The 20932-nt window shown below is 33.5% G+C and overlaps 1 protein-coding gene across 1 annotated transcript in view; it reads left to right on the forward strand.

The window, feature by feature from the left end:
- The first annotated feature begins 969 nt into the window (after positions 1-969).
- The window catches only part of LOC119837702 (chloride channel protein 2), a 59993-nt gene continuing 40030 nt past the window's right edge, over positions 970-20932 (forward strand). The window contains exon 1 of the mRNA XM_038363432.1: positions 970-1302. Coding sequence (XP_038219360.1) covers positions 1234-1302 — 69 coding nt within the window. The 5' untranslated portion in view covers positions 970-1233. The remainder of the gene's footprint in view (positions 1303-20932) is intronic.

Here is a 20932-nt window from a genome sequence, read left to right on the forward strand (position 1 = left end):
AATAAAGGAAAGGACTGGGAAGGGGTAGGAAAAGGATATGGGCCTCCGGCTCCCCCACTCATCGAACGAAACACAGCAGAATGCTATTTCACACCGATCTTCTGTGGGGGTGTGGTACTTCCCCGGTGCGAGCTGGCCCAATTCGTGCCGAAGCGTGCTCGACTACCACATATAATGAAACGTAACAGAGGCGTATCATAAACTCATTCTAACGGAGTAAGAATAATTTTTACTCCTTGCAGTATACACTACTTTGTGAGTGATTATAATATTATTAGTGATCTGAAGTAAAATATAGTAATAATAAAAAGCTGAAGAGTTGGTTGTTTGAACGCTCTAATCTCAGGAAATAATGGACAACTTGTAGTTCTACTGCTACTCTAGTATAACAAAAATGATTAATGACTTTGCAGTCTACGTACCTATATGCAATAAAATAGGTTGACATAAAATAATTGTTATTTTTTATAAAAATATTAGTTCAGACTATCAAGAAGGTAAAAGTTTTTATTTATCTCGAAGCACACAATGACTAAGAATCGTGTATTTATGACATAATGGAAGAAAACAAATACGCCGGATTATTATTGTCACATGATTTTTTGCGATTACCCAATATTGCGATAATACCTTATCAATACAGGTTTAATAAAAATGAATTGAACACGGAACGAAACAACGTACTGATAAGGCAATTGGTCAATCGCATTTTACCTCTAGAAGCGATGTCTTCCTGATGCAGATAAAAAAAGAAACTTACTTGTAATTCTCTATTTATTCACAAAAGATAGCAATATCTTTACATACACAAGAATAACATTATCAAAGATTTAATCGTAAAACGTTTCGAGTTCGAGTTCACGGTCGCGAACACAAACGCAATACGAGCATATGAACTTTATTTGAAACGCCTCGGGACTCGAGTCTCGAGCTGTCACTGATTTTGTTTGTCAAGTGTCAGTCGGTCAGTACACGGCTCGTTACTTGAACGTGTTTGAGTTTCCTGTTACCGCTCGGCCAATTTGCATGAAATCGCATTTATTCAATTACAATATAATTTAAACACAGTGTATTGTGAATAGGGAGATGTACGTAAGTGGACGGACACACTGCGAGTGGGTCAAAGCCGGTTAAGTTAAAAAAAAAACGGTGGAAACTTGCAGACGGGTGTGCAATATTGTTTTTAAAGTTTTGTTTTAGTTTATTGTGTCTCGAAAAAGTGTTTCTGTGACAATGAAGGAGCCAAGTGGAAGGGAAGAAACCTCCGACGATGAGTCTGGGTTGGGCTATCAGAATACATTGGTAAGCACTGTATAATACTTTCTATTTTCTAGAAAATTGTTAACATCGTGCGATGTGCGGTCGGGTTTCATTTTACCGGAATTGATCGTTTACACTAATTTAGAATTGTGTACAATTATCAAATAATTTAATGAATTAGTCATATATGTGTGAGGTAATAAAATTATTTATTCGGCTAGTTAAGAAACTATAAAGTTACTAATTATGCAGTGTCGTTTTATACGGCAATATTTCCAGATAATTCGCTTCTGAATATTAATGTTATACAATGTATACTTATACCTTTACTAAATCAAAAACATGAGATTTTTTATAAATTGCAAAATGTACAACAATTATTGTGTATATTTATTTGAAAGTTTTTGATATTATATTGATAAATATATAAAAGTCAGTAATTCTTAACTTAATTGATGAATATGTCAATAGAATTTCAGAAAATAATATTCTGCATCTGTATCCATTATCATCTGTAGAGTGTAGACACTAATCTCTTATCAATTTACCTTTGAACTGATAAGGCTAAAGCAATTATGATGGTTAATTAATTATTATTTAAATACATTTGAAAATGTTTTGAAGAACTGGTATACAAGTAAGATGTACACATAACACCTAAATTATTACTATCATTGCTTAAACAATCATTGTATGAATTATGATAATATTTATTTGTGCCAGTCATATAACATATTCTATGTTTCTTTGTACTTTGATATGTATTACTTAATTGTTTTTGTCAGTACTTGTCTATGTTATATTAAATAATGTTTATACTCATTAGTAGAATTTCCTATAACAAGCAATGTTACCAGTTTATAAAAATACTTAATCAATATGTTTTTATAGAAGAGCATACTTGCCATATTTTTTTTGAAATAAAATATATTTCCAATTATTATAGGTTACTGTAATACCCACATATAGGAGTAAGGCATCTACATGTAATGTTGCAAAGTTGAAAAAAACGATGTTAAATTAAATATTTTAAATATCTTGAAGTCAAAAGTCACAGTAAGCAGTGTCGTGTATTCCCAGAAATTGGAAAAAATTAAGCGCCACTTCCCCATATTTAGGGAGGAAAATTGACGCGTCTGGCAATTATTTTATTGTCAAATACAATGTGAATGTATATGACACACTGTATACTTCAGAACATGCGTTATGATATACGTAGAATTTCGTTTGATTATTATTGATAAGTGCCGGAACACAGAAACTAGTCCGAATCAAATTTATATACATATGATTTTGTGGAGAGGTTAGGTAGATAATTCGAAATTACTGCTTACTTTTCTTGTTACAAAATCATGTTGATCAGGGTTATTTAAAGCCACGAGTGTAGGACGACATTTGTAAATAGATTATCTTAAATATTATTTTATTACAATTCTCGTTAATAGCATCTCTCTATACATTGAAATAAAAATCCGGTCATTACGCCTAAGTCGTCACTTCCTTAGCAAATCCTTGATAATATCAAGTAATGAGATATATTATTACATGTATGTTGGGATGACTGCGAACGAGCATATCGAATTTACTTCTCTAAGACGTATATACACTATACTAGCTGCGCCCCGCGATTTCACCCGCGTAAGTCCGTATCCCGTAGGAATATCGGGATAGAAAGTTGCCAATATGTTATTCCAGTTGTCCAGCTGTCTACGTACCAAATTTCATTGCAATCGGTTCAATAGTCTTTGCGTGAAAGAGCAACAAACACACACACACATCCTTACAAACTTTCGCATTTATAATATTAGTAGGAAGGATTACTAAAGTAGCATTGTCATCGTAAGTCTAATCTTGATTTAGTATTGATAACATTAATCGATTAAAAACCTCTCCTTAGTGAAAAGTACTTAATCAAATGTTATTTTCATTCAAACATTGTTTTACACTAGCTGTAACCCGTGACGTCACGTACGTGGTACCCGAGTAAAAAGTTGCCTATATGCTATACCAGACTATAATCTATCCCTGTACCAAATTTCGTGACGATACGATAAGCTGTTTTCGCGTGTAAGAGTAACAAACATCCATACATCCATACTTAAAAACTTTTGCGTTTATAGTGTTAGTAGGATTTTGTTCAAACATCATGTTTTAAATAACGACGTACTTCGTATCTATCATATGTTTTTAGAAAAAATTATCATTTATTTGAAAAACGTGATCTTTGTGTTATAACGCGAATCTAAAACAATACAAAGGTCTCTGGTCAAGTACGTTATTATATTATTAGGTAACTAGTAACTTCAGACTTGACTTGTGTGAAATTTTACTTATTTATGTACTTACTGCGCCCCGTGGTTTCACCGGCGTAAGCCCGTATCCCGTAGGAGTATCGGGATAAAAAATTGGCTTTATGTTATTCCAGTTGTCCAGCTGTCTACGTAGCAAATTTCATGGCAATCGGTTCAGTAGTTTTTGCGTGAAAGAGTAACATACACACACATCCCTATAAAAATTCGCATTTATAATATTAGTAGGATACAAGGATAGCTCTGAAATTCGTCCTTCTCCTACTAGAGATTAAGTTGCGTTCCATTACACGTACGATGAAATATGTAAGTGTTTACAATAAATCTGCATTGTATAATGGATTATTCGTGTTCGTCTTATTCGTTTCGCTAATCGCTTCGCCCGTCGCGCAATTCTGTAAATGCACCGTTTCGTTCAATAATAATATATTAGTATTTTCTTGTGTTTATATTTGTGTTTATGTGTTTCATTTAGAAATTAAAGTCTTTTTAACGGATCTTAGACTTCCCAACAGACAGTCCCCGTGACCACGATCGCTGTAAAGTGTTCGAAACGTCGGGTTAATCATTTAATGAATAAATCTCGTATAAAATCTGTTAAAAAGCCTTTTATTTCTAATAATATATTAATAAAATTTTTTGTTGTCATCAAAAAGTCATTACTGCATTATATGTATCATTATATTATATCAAATAAAATAAAATAAAATCACGATGTTATAGTGATTAGACTTATATTTCGAGTATACTTATGGATGATAATTAAAATATATAATATATGTGAGTATATGGATGAATTAAAACGAATTTTGCACACAAATACAGAAAAGACATACATTTTACAAAAACGTGCACACATGCACCATTTTTACCAGTATAACAACCATACACAAAATAAATTTAAACCAAATCAAAAGAGTATATTTTTCCAGGTTGTCTGGAAGAGATCGCTGCTTAAGCGATAAGACCGCCTGTTGGGCTCTTCATACTGCTGATTTTATTTCTTTCCTGTTTGTACTCTTCTTGTAAAGGTGCACAATAAAGAGTTTTTGATTGGTTGATTGATTGAGTATATAGTATATACCCCCTGTATCTCTCGATTTAGAGTTTTTGTTATGCAATTTCAATTAGAGAGGTGGTAGTCTCCTATAATATATATTTTTATAATTACATTTATTTTTTCAGCGATTATAGTAACAATAAGATAATCTACATTTAAAACGGAAATAAACGGGGTCGTAGGTATGTTTAATAGCGATTAGCTACATGAATATTGGGTGTTTGTTTTATTTTCAGCTTATCAAGGGATTAAGGTAACATCGATTTTAATTAATCTGCTACTGCTGTTGTGTATTTGGTTATTAAACGAACAATAACTTTTTATTTTTATTTTTAAGCGACTTCGAAAGAGTAAGGCTTCGAGAATAGGCAACTTTTTATCCCGATATTCCTACGGAATACGTACTTACGCGGATAAAACCGCGGGGCGGATCTAGTATTAGTATAAATACGTAAAGCTTACATGCAAATATTTCCTCATTATATTATTATTATAAATACAGACAGACTTTTATTGTGGGAGTCGAGCATGCTTGGGCACGAATTGGGCCAGCTCGCACCGGGGAAGTACCACACCCCCACAGAAAATCGGCGAGAAATAATAGCATGCTATTGTGTTTCGCACGGTGAGTGGGGGAGTCGGAGGCCCGTTTCTCTTTCCTGAACCTTCCCAGTTCATTCCTTCTTTCCAGTCATCAATCCTTTCCTTATCCCTTATCCCTTAAAAGCGGGTAGCGCATTCGCAATGGCACTACCTGCGAATGTTCATGGGCGGTGGTGATCTCTTAGCTCAGTTGCCGGCTATGATATAAAAAAACACTTATATCTATAAATTCCTCCATCTAAAAGTAGAGTGATTACTAAAACTGACACAATATACGTTCTTCATTGAGATTAAAACGGAATTTGTAATTTGAAACGACTGTTTAAACTCAACAGTGACAAGCGTAATTGGATTGCATTTTAAATTGGATGCCTTGTATTGTACATAACATCCAATTTAAAATTATGTATGAAAACATATGTGCAGTTGTAAATATATAATTAGTATTTTCTTGTGTTTGATTTTAAGCGTGTGTTATACATTTTATAATTAAGACTTTTTAACGGATTTTAAACGCGATTTATTCAATTTATTACGAGCGTGGTCACGGTCACGGGTAGGTACTCCCCGTGACCACGCTCGCGATAAGCTCGCTGTAAAGTGTTCAAAACGTCGAGTTGAATAATATAATGAATAAATCGCGTATTAAATCCGTTAAAAAGTCTATAATTTCTGTAAATAAATTTGCTTATATATAAGAATAGTATAGTTTTATATATATTTAGTTTATAATATAAGTTTCAAAAATAATCAAGATTTCCCTAATCTATAATATCTTTTATCATTTACGAATAAAAAAAAAGAATATGAATCATTAACAACACACTATCACTTGTAGTACAATAAATTTAGCCTTTCTTTGCTTGGTTTATTCTATAGAATACGTTCAGGATACCTTCATCCCTACTAATATTATAAATGCGAAAGTTTGTAAGGATGTGTGTGTGTTTGTTGCTCTTTCGCGCAAAAACTACTGAACTGATAGCAATGAAATATGAAAAGTGGATTGCTTGACAACTGAAATAACATACAGGCAACTTTTTATACTCATATTCCTACGGGATACGGACTTACGCGGGCGAAACCGCAGCTAGTAAGTCATAATTTTTAATCAATAGGCAAAAATAAATACCGCTTTCATTTTATCAAAACTAGACTAAATTTAAATGCAAAAGGTAGGCACCAGCTTGTAAATAGATAAAAATTTTAAAAATCAGTCCACCCAGTAAAAAGTAATGAGATAGAATAAACACAAAAGACACAATCAAATTGATAACCTCTTTCCTTCTTTTGATGTCGGTTAAAAATATATACGTCCACAATTGAAATTGTCAAAATACTAAAAATACATTTAAAAGTATAATTTAATCCTCCACTGAACACAATTACACGAATAAAAAACGATCAACGCAGAAGTCAAATATAACCGTTCGATTAAAAATAGAAAAAGGCATTATAAAGCATTCACTAAGACATGACCTAGCACGATTAAATCCTTTTCCTCGAGGTAATTTCATTGTTTCTACTTAGTTTCTATTATTGTTTCTACTTGAATTCATAATTAAACCGACATATATGCAAGGTCGTTCACACATTGGTGACATAAGGGATAAATGATGTGTTATGAGCTCTTTTTTTACCATCGTCGGCAATGGAGCTGGTGGGTCGCCTGATGGTAAGCGCTACCACCGCCCATGAACATTTGGAGAGACGTAAGATCGATTGCAGACCTTACGCATCTGCAAATGCCGACTTTAAATTGGGGTGGGATGAAGACAGGATTGACGAGAGGATTAAAGGAATGGACTAGGACGGGTAAGGAAAAGGATAAGGGCCTGGGAAGGCCCAGTTATAAAGAACTAAGGATTTCTTATTGATATCCTCAATTTAGTGCTCGTAATTGAGATTGAAATCCAAGTAAATATTATTTAATAACAAAATTTACGTCATTCTTTCAATTATGCTGTTTCATATTACCGCAAGTATTATCCTATCCTACTAATATTGTAAATGTGAAAGTTTGTAAGGATGTGTGTGCGTTTGTTACTCATTCACGCAAAAACTGGTGAACCGATTGCACTGAAATATGGTACGTAGACAGCTGGACAACTGGAATAACATATAGGCAACTTTTATCTCGATGTTCGTACGGGATACGGACTTATGCAGGTGAAACCGCGGGGCGCAGCTAGTTGTTTGGATAAGTTTTAATGACTGTAAGTCTGTTATATTATTACGACGCGTATGTCTATTTTTAACCGACGTCTCAAAATGAAGGTTCTCCATTCGACTATATTTTTTAAGCTATTTTACTCGATAACTCAGTGGGTTTTCTGCCAACTTTGAAAACCAAAATTGGCGTTATTTGGTAACAGTCAAAAGTTAAATCAATCAGAAAAGTAATGTGGGTATGTTAATAAATATCAGTCGTACCTAATAATTAATTGTCTGCAAATTACATGTAAATGATCTGTTTTTTTTTTCAATTTGCTATATATTTATAGTAATTACTACTCACTTAGATTCCTATGTCCCCTAGCTGGGGCAGAGGGCACCCACAGTGCTCCACCAGCTACTCCTATCGTGAGCTTCGCTTTTTATTTTGCTCCATGTTTTCCCGATTCCCTACCTCTGCTATGATTGTCTGCCGCCAGGTCTGTTTAGGACGGCCACGTTTGCGTTTGCGTATTTATATTAAAGAGTACCTATGCTTCAGATTCAATTATAAAACTCTTACCAAGTAATCGAACCAATAACTCATGGCTCCATCGTTTCAAACTCAAACTCAATCTCAGTAACATACACAAAAAAGAATAATAAAAACCATACAGAACATAGAACCTCGTCTTTTACCTTTTTCAATCATGCTTATAGAAGCACTTTAGATTCGCAAAAACATAGTTTCTTTAAAATAAACGGCCTAACGTAGCGTAAACTAAAATATATACTATTCGTGTTCTTGTATAATGAGTCATGGTAATGTTTTATACGAATCTACTCAGATTAATTGATGATCAGCGTTTTTATAAGAACAGGAAAAGTTATGCGTGTTAAAAATCGGTGATTAGAATCGCATTACTTAGGTACTGTCCAAGTATAAAGTCCACGAGGAAAATTTTGTACTTAAATTATAAGTTACCAGCTGCGCCGCGCGATTTCACCGGAGGCCCGTTTCCTTTTCCTCACCCGTCCCAGTCCATTCCTTCTTTCCAGTCGACAATCCTTTCCTTTTCCCTTACCCTATAAAAGCGGACAGCGCATTCGCAGAGGCACTACCTTTGCGAATGTTCATGGGCGGTGGTGATCGCTTACCATCAGGCGAACCGCCAGCTCAGTTGCCCGCTATGACATAAAAAAAAAACCCACGTGAGTCCGTATCCCGTAGGAATATCGGGATATAAAGTTGCCTATATGTTATTCCAGTTGTCCAGCTATCTACGTAGCAAATTTCATTGCAATCGGTTCAGTAGTTTTTGCGTGAAAGAGTAACGAACATTCACATACACACACTCATGCTTACAAACTTTCGTATTTATAATATTAGTAGGATCTGCTTTCAATATTGCCTTATACCCTTAGTGTGTTAAGTTAATAAGGTTCGATGTAAATGTTACTAAACCCTATACTTAATCACAAATATCGTATGTCGATAGATTTAATTTATTTTTTCTTACGCTGATGAAATTTCTTATCTTATATGGTGACTTTGTTATGGGAGTCAAACAAACTTGAAAATAATTATATTTTAAAAACAATAGTATTATTTTAATGGCTTTTGTATGTGGATGATTTAAATATTAAGACAATATAAAGTAGGCACTTAGATATTTTTATTTATTTATTTACATATTTATTATCTACGTTGTAATTGAATGCAACATACTTCTAAGTAGAGCAGAAAATCAGTAGTTTTTATTTCTAATAACAATTGATTAGAAAAAAATACTGTGTAATATAATATTCAATACAAAGTGCTCTGTGTACTAATCTATCTCTGTACCAAATTTCATTCAGAACTGATGAGCTGCGTGAAAGGGTAAAGAACATACATACATGCATACAAACTTTTGTGTATATAATTTTGGTAGGATATTCTGGCAGACTATCTACACTAATACTATAAAGCTGAAGAGTTTGTTTGAACGCACTAATCTCAGGAACTACTGGTACGATTTGAAAAATTATTTCAGTATTAGATAGCCCATTTATTGAGTAAGGCTATAGGCTATATAAGTACCACGGGCGAAGCCGGGGCGGACGCTAGTATATTATAATGAATGATCAACCTTAGTTAATAAATATATTGACTTCAATTAAAGCGAGCACATCATTAACCAGACAAGCTATTTACCGCAATATTTGCGAATGGTTATTTTATAACACTAATCATAAGCCAGTTATAATCTCGCTAGAGATAAGTTTTTAATCTGCGCAGTTTATGGTTTACCCAACAGTAATTTATCGCGGTTATAAAGCTTCGTGACGTTGGCAGTTTGAAATTCCTCTTATTTATTTATTTAACTCTTCAACAAGATTGTACATAGAAGGAAACTTAGAGATAATAATAATAATGAATAAAATAAAGCGTACAATTTGTTTGGCGGCCTTATCACTTAGAAGTGATCTCTTCCAGGCAACCACGGTAAAAGGTAATAAGTCTTATACCACCTATATTACAGCATCCAAATAAAACTTTAGAAATTAAAGAAAGAAAGAAAGAAAGAAAGAAATGTTTATTTATCACCACACATTTACAGTTAAATTAAAATTAAAATTAAAAAGTGTACTTATGACTAAACGGTGTGGTGCTAAAAAGGGTAACTACTCAGCGTGTGCTACGCGTTATGCGCAGCGCTGATTTTCAGTAGCCCCTTGTTGGAGTGCCAGTCAGAAGAAATAAACATACATGCATACATTATATAAACAATACAAACATACTTATAGATATTTTAAAAGCAAATTGGTATTTAAACTAAATATTATACATATATTACATATATATAAAATAGGAAATAATTATAAAATATAATAAATGAAATAAATTGTTATAAAATAAGGCGAAAAAAGGAAACAAATTATAAAATCACTAATCACACATTAAAGACTTTTTAACGGATTTTAAACGCGATTTATTCAATATATTTTTAACCCGACGTTTCGCATATTTTACAGCGAGCGTGTTTACGTGACCACGTAAAAATCCGTTAAAAAGTCTTTAATTTCTAAAGTTTTTCTAAATGTATTATTATTTTGTGTATTTCTAAATGTATAATACTCGCCTAAAATCAAACACAAGAAAATATCAAATACAACTCATTTATTACTAGCTTTTGCCAGTGTAAGCGTTTAATTCGGAGTAGTTTTTTGAATCACTTTATCTTTAAAAAAAAACTTTATCAAAATCCGTTGCGTACTTTTAAAAATTTAAGTATACATAGGGACATAGGGACAGAGAAAGCGCCTTTGCTTTATACTATGCAGTGATACGTATATTGACAATTTATCATTAAAAAAAAAGTAATTTCTACATTTCGCTAATTGTTAATAATAATGTAATCTTTGAATTTGGGAACTGAGCGAGATTCGATCTGAAATATGATCGATCTGCCTTACAAAATTCATTCGATATTAGCAATCGTTCAGTAAGGTATGACAAATTTGGCGAAAGCAGACTCGATTGCTAAGTGATCCATGACAAAGGAGGTCGTAGCAATGTTTTACCGGCTGGCTAGACTTGGGACGCGAAAAAAAAATTGTTAAAAAAAAAACTAGAAACCACCTCACGCCATCTATTGAGATGATTAAGAACCATCACAACCAATACGAAACATTATTTCAATGATTACAATATTGTATCGATGGAACGCGGCCTTTGTTAAATTTAATTTTTAGTTTTTATAGCATTGAAATGCTTTTATAAATGAGAAATTTTTTAAAAGAATAGAAAAAATTCGATCACGGGGCGGGATTCGAACCCACGTTTCTTGCCTAACCGTAGCAAACTAAAAATTAAATTTAGATGTAGACAAAGTTTGAATTAAATCTATCCATATAAAGTGGGTCAAAATCGGGTCTAAAGGAGTCAGTAACATACAAACATACCTCTGTGACGTTATAGAAATGTTCTGAATTCAAAGAACGCATTGAGAAGTAATTTACAGACTGGATATATGGATATTCTACTAATATACTGTATATGCTACTGTTATTAAAGATGCCATGTATTTTTAGATCATGATCACTATTAATAAAGTTCTAAAAATAGATTGTTATATTTAAATGCATGAATGTGCTGCGAATTGGCTTAATTGGTAACTTCATTACTGAAATCGCACTAGTTGTAAAAACCTTACGTGCTGGGTCGATGTATCATTGAGGTCACTTAATGCAGACACACAAAATTTTTTTATTTACTAGCTGAACCGGCAAACGCCTGCCGTAGCTAGGTTTATCATTTAGGGGTATGAAAAATAGACGTTGGCCGATTCTCAGACATATCCGATACGCCTTTCGAAAGTATGATGTGATGATGTGATTCGAAGGTATGATGTGATGAGGCATGGAAAGACAAGAGAATTGTATATATATATTTATATATAGAGTGAGATGTAGCAGAAAAAAGTTTAATGCCTATATGGAAAATTAACGTGTGTCCTCTTAGAAGAGCATGTCTAGTAATCGATATTTATTATGATATGTGATAGGTACACTGATCAACCTAGGTTTAAACAGACCACACAGCTTATTGAATCGCCACCGGATACGAACTCAAGACGTGACGTCTGCTGGCGTCTACGCACACGCGTCACCACTGGGCCAAAGAGGCGATATTTATAATAATAATTTACTTGCCCTCACAATTAAGCACATGGCTACTGTTGACCCAAGAGATTAATTTTGGCACCAATAATTTATAAATTAACTTCCTACTCATGTAATAATTTTCAAAATAGTTCAAATATTTAATTTTTAGTTTTATAGCATTGAAATGCTTTATAAATGAGAAATTTTGAAAGAATAGAAAAAAATTGATCACGAGGCAGGATTCGAACCTGCGTTTCTTGCCTAACCGTAGCAACGCCTAGCCTCTCGTAAGGTTCTCTAGTTCAAATATGTTTTATGCTGATAAAACAAGCCATTATAAGACGTATAATCACACTATACACTAATATTATAAACGTGAAAGTTTCATTGTTTAGATTCGTCAATCACGCTGAAACTACTTAATGGATTTTGATGAAATTTGGTATACAGACAGTGTATGATCTGAATTAGGTGATAGGATACTTTTATACCGATTTAATTCTCCCTTGGGATAAAACAGGGATCTTAATATCCGGGCAGAGCCGGGATGAGCGTCTGATAATATAATAGGAAAACAATATGATGCAATACAAATGTTTGATCCACGTATAATCTGAGTAGGAATTGACATTGACTTTCGATAGCGTTTACACCTAGATCGTATCTAATCCGTTTCGCTATCGTATAATGTACCGTGATAACGAGTCATGTGTTTAATGGTATCACTGATAAGGTGTGCGTGTCGTTTCTTTAATTACGTCACAGCATTTTGGTTGAAATTAGTAGGGGGTTTGAGTAACCGAGGGGTGAGTTTTGAACGTGATGTTTACTGGTGTAGCGTAAACGTCTCCAAGTTTTGATTTTGTTGGGTTCGTGTTAAAAAAAAATAATTAAATAGGTGCTATTGTGGGTTGCGTTTTTGAAACGTTTCTCTGTATAGAAATGAAATGATTTTATATTAAATCCAACAGCCAAAATATAATGTTAAAACTAAAAAGTTAGGAATTGTTAATATGTATGTAAATATATGTTTATTTGTTATTTTTAATAAAATACTATGTTAGCTGCAACCAGAGATCGGGCAAATACAAAATACTTTAATATGTTACCTATAAGGAATTATTGCATTTTTACAAATATTAAACTACATGCTATGTGCGATGTTAAAAAAGTTTTTATATGTAATGATTTTAAGTAATTAAATAAATTTTTCCCGTACTAAGTGTTCTTACACTGAATTGTACACTTAGCAGTAAGATAGATGTGATGGGTATTTGTTTATCTGTGTAACAATAACTGGTAACTTTTAAATAAATTAATATATAAACACACTTGCACAGAGTAAGGACAACACAGAATTATAAATGCACAGAGTAGCGACGAGTAGTGTTTATGGAAATATCCAGTAAATACAGTTTATCAGTATCACAATATTAATAATACAACTATAATAATAAAAGCTAATAAACTGAACTAATTATTGCAATGTGATATGTACTACTTTACTCAAAAGCCTAGATATTACGGAGCTACTTCTAAATTATATAGTATACTAGCTGCACGCCCCGAGTCCGCGCAGGTAGTCGTTCGTAATTGAAATGATATAAACTGTCCTATCTTTTGGAGGTGGATCAACTGCACATGGTGTGCAAATTTGATTAAAATCGATTGAGTAGTTTAGGAGTCCATCGCGGACAAACAATATCACACGTAATTTATATATATTACTAGCTTTCCGCCCGCGGCTTCGCCCGCGTGGAATTCGGTTATATTGCTTTCATCTCTCTATTTCAACTCCTTTTACCATTTTTTTCGCGATAAATACATGAATTATCCTATGTCCTTTCCCAAGTTCAGTTCTACCTTCATACCAAATTAAAAAAAAGGGTTCAGTGGTTTAGGCGTGAAAGCGTAACAGACAGACAGACAGAGCTACTTTCGCATTTATAATATTAGTAGGGATTAAGATAAGTTGAATTTATTATTATTATTTAAATAAAATGTCAAATTAATCACAATGTAAACACTATAAAATTGATTAATCGTCCGCTATCTCTAGTATTTGGTAGCTATCGCGTTTATCTTAATACTGTTTTTTTATAACAATACGTGCTACAAATTTTAATTTTAATTTAAATAAATAAAAAAATATAAGGACATAATTAAGAAAAACATCGTGAGGAATTGCCCAAGAATCAAAAGTTCGACGGCATGTGACATCTGTTAACCGCAGTTGGCCAGCGTGGTGGATTATGGCCTGAACACTCATAGGACGCCCCAGCAGTGGGAATATATATGGGCTGATGATGATGATGAAATGACATAATTAACTACTTAACTTATGTCATTTATTTTTATAGTAAGTAGGTGATATGCTAATGCTGATCGCAAAAGTAATAATATAAATAATATTTATGTATTTTCTCTCTTTCTTATTTCTTGTAAATAAAGGCTAAGTATACCGTGATTAATTCTAGATCGTTCTTGATTATTATGGTCTTCTTATATATAAGAAATTTTATGTAATGAGCATTGTAAAAGCGCTAGAATTTTTAAAATCGGTCCAGCAGTTTTTGTGCGAAAACATTACAAATAAACATATAAATATGCAACATTTCTCTTTATAATATTTGTTTAAAGATACATTGTATGTTTTAGTTTATAAAGTCATTTAATATGTACCTTTGAAATTAAAATAAATGAATAATAGAATATTATGTAAGATAAATAAACATTATGTGAATTATTGCTTCGTAAACAGGTAGATACATCTATCGAATAAAATAATTACAATTCTGCTTGATTTATTGCGAAATATATTTTTAACTGTATTTTACGTATGTATTGCATGATAGTATAGTAGTATGCGTGTATACGCACACATTGAAAGCTATGACGTCACAGCGCGTGCGTCGCCCGCGCGTTACCAACAGCAAAGTTTTGAGATTTTATCAGCGAGATATTTATCAGTTGTGTTGTAGGTAAAGTGTTTATATGTGACTATTTAAAAATGGTCTGATTACCAATAAATTATGTCAAATGGATGAAAAACATACATAAATTAATATTCGTGTTACTTATAGGAGTAAGATGGTAAAGCAATAATGTAAGATAGTGAAATAATATACACTGAAAAAATCTCGTTAATTGATTTTGACGGGTTATTTTAATTTTAAATTAAAAACGTACGTAACGCTGTGGTAAATTCTATTAATAACTTTTTCTTTCTTATGTCACAGCAGGAAACTGAGCTGGTGTTCGCCCTGATGGTAAACGATCACCACCGCCCATGAACATTCGCAGAGGTTCAGACCTCAGAGAATGCGCTGATTACTATTTTGTTTTAAAATTCAGATCCAAATTCAAAATGAACCAATCACAAACGATAAAAAAATCAAAGCTTTCCTCTTCTATATTAATATTTATATTATTATAAAATTAAGATGAAGAGTTTGTATGAAAACGATAATCTCAGGAACTCTTGATTCAAATTTTTGAAATATTGTGTAAAAAGAACTTGTGTCGAATAAGAAATTTTGAAAGAATAGAAAAAAATTGATCACGAGGCAGGATTCGTGTGGACACGGGTGGCCGAGAGGCTAGGCGTTGCTACGGTTAGGCAAGAAACGCAGGTTCGAATCCTGCCTCGTGATCAAATTTTTTCTATTCTTTCATAATTTCTCATTTATAAAGCATTTCAATGCTATAAAACTAAAAATTAAATTTAACAAAGGCCGCGTTCCATCGATACAATATTGTAATCATTGAAATAATGTTTCGTATTGGTTGTGATAGTTCTTAATCATCTCAATAGATGGCGAGGGGTGCCCCTTAGGCACATGAAACCGAAAGAATAGAAGAAATTCGATTACTGTGGCAGGATCACGGGTGGCCCAGAGGCTAGGCGTTGCTACGGTTAGGCAAGAAACGCAGGTTCGAATCCTGCCTCGTGATCAAATTTTTTCTATTCTTTCAAAATTTCTCTTTTATAAAGCATTTCAATGCTATAAAACTAAAAATTAAATTTGTGTCGAATACTTTATTTAATAAGAAAGGCATGCGGGCATCACATACGGGTCAAAGTGGGCTATAATATAAGAAGTAGGACGCTAGGATCAGATGGGATGCTTGAAGCCGCGAGCTTCGTCATTTTTGTTTTTGAGGCCAGCTGCAATACAAATATCACTATTTTTTCAATCGAAATATCTATATTACCTATTTACTGCTATGCAAAATAGAATATTCTACAAAAAACCTGGTTGTTATACATAAAAAAAAACATTTAATGTAATTTTTAAAATAGCCATTTTTATTGACTAGCTACAACCTAGGTGATATAATTAGCACTATGTATATAATCTGCATAAGTTAAACATATGCCAAGACTGTTGTATGGAGTGTTTCAATTAGATCTAATTTATTTATATTTAGGTATTTATGTATGGATGTATTTGTTTAATACTCGTTATATAAGTTTATTTGCTTAATAAATGTTTTTGAAAGATTTTTTTTTTCTTTTTTACTCAATAATTTTAAAGTCTGTTTTCTATGTTTTTGTAATCGGTTCAGTAGTTTTTGCGTGTAAGAGTAACAAAGATACACACATTCTTAAAAACTTTCGCATTTATAATATTAGTGGGAAGTAGGATTAGTAGGATAGGATAATAGCAATATAAAGTAATTTTTGTATCTGTATGAATTCGTGCCGGTTTGTACTATGAAATTTGAGGATAATTTATGCTTTTTTATAAATATTAATTTCGAGCTACTTATCCTAAAATTGCAAACATGGGACAACGTTCGATTCCCATCCCGAATAGTGAAGCATTTGAAAATGTTCGCGAAGTGTTTTTGTTTAGATTAATTGTACCGAACTGGAATAATTTTAAAAAATTTAAGGTGCCACGGGATTCGAACCTGTGTCTTTTGATGGCTAGAGGTCTAAAGATGCGAGTACGAATCTCGCACTCACTGTCGATTTTTTCTTATCTCTATATCTGCACTATTTAATAGTCTAGAGGAAACTTTTGTAATTTTGTATGTTTGTAACGTTTTTATGCAAAAACCACTGGACCGATTTCAAAAATTCTTTAACCATTAGAAAGCTGCAACTTCACTGAGCGACATAGGCTATATATGTACCTCGGGCGAAGTCGGGCTAATTATTTATACAGGTACTTACAAATTACATTTAATTATCCCATCCTATCCTATCATACTAATATTATAAATGCGAAAGTTTGTTAGGATGTGTGTGCGTTTGTTGCTCTTTCACGCAAAAACTATTGTACCGATTGCAATGAAATTTAGTAGGTAGATAGTTGAACAACTGGAATAACACATAGGCAACTTTTTATCCCGATATTCCAGCGGGATACGGACTTACGCGGGTGAAACCGCGGGGCGCAACTACCATAAAAATACAAATACTTGACTACTCGCTTCGCTACGTCTTAAACGTAACTTGATTTCCGGAAAGAAAGTAGCCTCAATGTTGTCCTAGGCTATTTAAGTTATACCTTACCATATACTTTAAAGTATATACAATATAAATTAGTTAAGCATATATTACCTAAGATTAAGAAAAATCTGAGCTAATTTATCAGTTGAGTATTTTGACTTGCCCATATATCTATAGTTATTTATATAATCACATTTCACACTAATATTATAAATGCGAAAGTTTGTGTATTTGTTTTTGCGAAATTTTGCGTTTCTTTGTTTGTACAAAGAAACACAGAAAATTCATCTTTTTAGTGATAGTGCAGATGACACCAAAATGGACCCCACATAAGTTACAGAGAAAGTTTCTGTCCTACTGGTTTTCGCTGATTTTCTTTCTACTACTAGTATTTATCCGCCTCCTTGGTACAGTGGTTAACGCGTGAGCGTAGAACCGAAGGGTCCTGGGTTCGTATCCCGGTGGGGACGCACAAAAAAATAACGTTTCGGTCTGGCAGGACACAGAAGGCTGATCACCTACTTGTCCATAAAAAAATCGATCAGTGTAACAGACGTATATCATCTGCCCCATACCCCAGTAGGGGACACGGGACTTCAGTTAACTAGTATTTATAATTAGGTAAGTCTTGAATACCAGAAATCTAGGTTAAAACTAGTGCTATCTTGTTGTTCTTTAAGTTTTTATATAAGAGCATAAGATATTTAAGTACCCCCACCGATATATTAAAGGAAATAGCCGTTTATGATATATATTACAGTCTTCCTTAGATTATTTGCTTGTGGGGAGCTTGTATTGAGAAATTCACATTATTGTAGGTACACTAGCTGTAACCTGCGGCGTCACTCGCGTGGTACCCGACTTAAAAGTCGCCTATGTACTAATCCAGACTTATCTATCTCTGTACTGACTTTCATACAGATATTATTGCTTTCGCGTTAAAGGGTAACAAACATCCATCCATCCATCCAATTTTTAAAATAACGCAATTATATTTGTTAAGTTGATGGGGTTTAGGTTTATATTTATAACGAGTGGTCTGCCTCGGCTTCGCCCGTGGTACATATTATATAGCCTATAGCCTTCCTTAATAAATGGGCTATCTAACATAGAAATAATTTTTCAAATAGGAACAGTAGTTCCACAGATTAGTGCGTTCAAACAAACTCTTCAGCTTTATAATATTTCTAGCATACCCGGCCACGCGTTGCTGTGACTATGGCTAAATTTATTTTATTGTTAATTATAACTTATTGGGATAATTAATCGAAACAAAAACTATCCTATATCTTAAGTTGGACCAAATTACACATATAATACCAAATTTCATCAAAATCAGTTGAGTTGGTAAAGAGTTCATTGGGAACGTAGTTACATCATGACACTGGATTTTTATATATTATGATAATAGTATAGATAACATCCATTAAATAGTGCAGAAATACTGTTTTGCTACTTAAATTATAAGAGTAAGGGAGAATGTGATTTTAATAGGAGGCCGGAGGCCCATATCCTTTTCCTTACCCTTCCCAGTCCTTTATTCCTATCGCCAATCTTTCTTAATCCCTTCCCAAAAAGTCGGCAATCCATTTGTAGAGGCGTAAGGTCTGAAATGGACCTTATGCCTCTCCAAATGTTCAAGGGCGGTGGTAGCGCTTACCATCAGGCGACCCACCAGCTCCATTGCCGACTGTAACATAAAAAAAAAATAAATGAAAAAAAGAAATAACAGCTTTTGCCGGGTGAGGCAGTTTGCTCATAAATTAGTACTTATAAATATGATAATTCGGGAACTATTGCCTTATTAAATTCTAGCTTTCCTTGTTTAGAGAATTTTGACAAGATTTGTCAAAAACAATATGTAATTGGACATGACAAATTATCATCGACTCAAGGATTGAAAAGCACGTGCTTTGTGTCAATATCATGCAATCGCATCGATATTTGTTTATCATGTTAACACCTTGTGTAACTCAGGTTTTTATGTTGCTTCTGGTAAGCACAGGAAAATTATAAATGCGAAAGTTTGTAAGGCTGTGTGTGTGTTTGTTGTTCTTTCACGCAAAAACTACAGAACCGATTGCAATGAAATTTGGTACGTAGACAGCTGGACAATTGGAATAACATATAGGCAACTTTTTATCTCAATATTGCTACGGGATACGGACTTACGCGGTTGAAACCGCGAGGCGCAGCTAGTAATTCATAATTCGAGCTATATAAATCATAGCAATGCAATGCAGTGATGCGCAAGCGCAGCTCGTAGACGAAGACGCGAATATAATGGTCTGTTGTCTCAACGCTATGGGGGAGATCGAAACGTTATACATTGTTTGACGACACGATTTTGTTATTTATATTTTTTGTATTTCTTATTTTAAGTAGAATGAGGCATTAATAAATTCTTTGTTTAATCATTCTAATATTGCAATGAAATTTGGTACGTAGACAGTTGGACAACTGGAATAACATATAGGCAACTTTTTATCCCGATATTCCTACGGGATCTGAATAACGCGGGTGAAACCGCGAGGCACAGCTAGTATCATCTATACTAGAATAATATAAAGCTGCAGAGAGTTTTGTTGAAAAAATCGTTTAATGTTAGATAGTCCATGTATTGAGGAAAACTTTAGGCTATATATAATCGAGTAGAGCGTGGGTAAAACCGCGGGACACAGCTGGTATGAAATATTTCTATATCATAAGTTTACAGGCAGCAGTAATTGTCACGTCAATGAAATATTATTACACATTTAAAGATATTAAAGACACGTAACTAAGTCCGCCATTAAAAGTACCTAGCGGCGTGTATACTAGGTTGCTAATATTCTTCATTCCTTTGACGCTTTTCTGATCTTCGGTCTGTCTGTAGACTTATTGTTCTGTTGATATCTGGCTTTTTAATCTTCATTACGTCTGTACTCTTTATGGGAATACTTCTAAAACTACGACGTAATAGTGAAACAGGTTTGTCATTATACTTGTAGGTTTTTTTATTACATTTAACGTGGACACATTTACCCGTGGCCCCTTCACTAAAGCGGATACACGGAACTCAGTGGGGTTTTAGTCGGCATGAATCCGACTAGACTCTGACAGACTTCCCGAAAAAAAAGTGGTTTTTCTAATTCTTCATACGTTCTACACATCACTCTTAATATAAATCACTTCATAATATATTTATAGCAGCAATAACATTAAGACAATATTTACAATCGTGCCGCGCGAACAATGGAAACATGCCCTCGCTCACGGCCACACGACTTCCGCACGACTTGGAATCTTCGATATATATTACGAGACGGTTATTTCAAGCAAATAATAGATAATTGTTATATTTATAACGCGTGTTTGAGGGTTTGTGTGATTAGGGATGTAAGTTTGCCTTCTAGCAGTTCGAAACTGCTGAGCTGATGATGATTCTCGGTGTTG

This window comes from Zerene cesonia, chromosome 28 (genome assembly GCF_012273895.1).
Source record: "Zerene cesonia ecotype Mississippi chromosome 28, Zerene_cesonia_1.1, whole genome shotgun sequence".
Lineage (NCBI taxonomy): Eukaryota > Metazoa > Arthropoda > Insecta > Lepidoptera > Pieridae > Zerene > Zerene cesonia.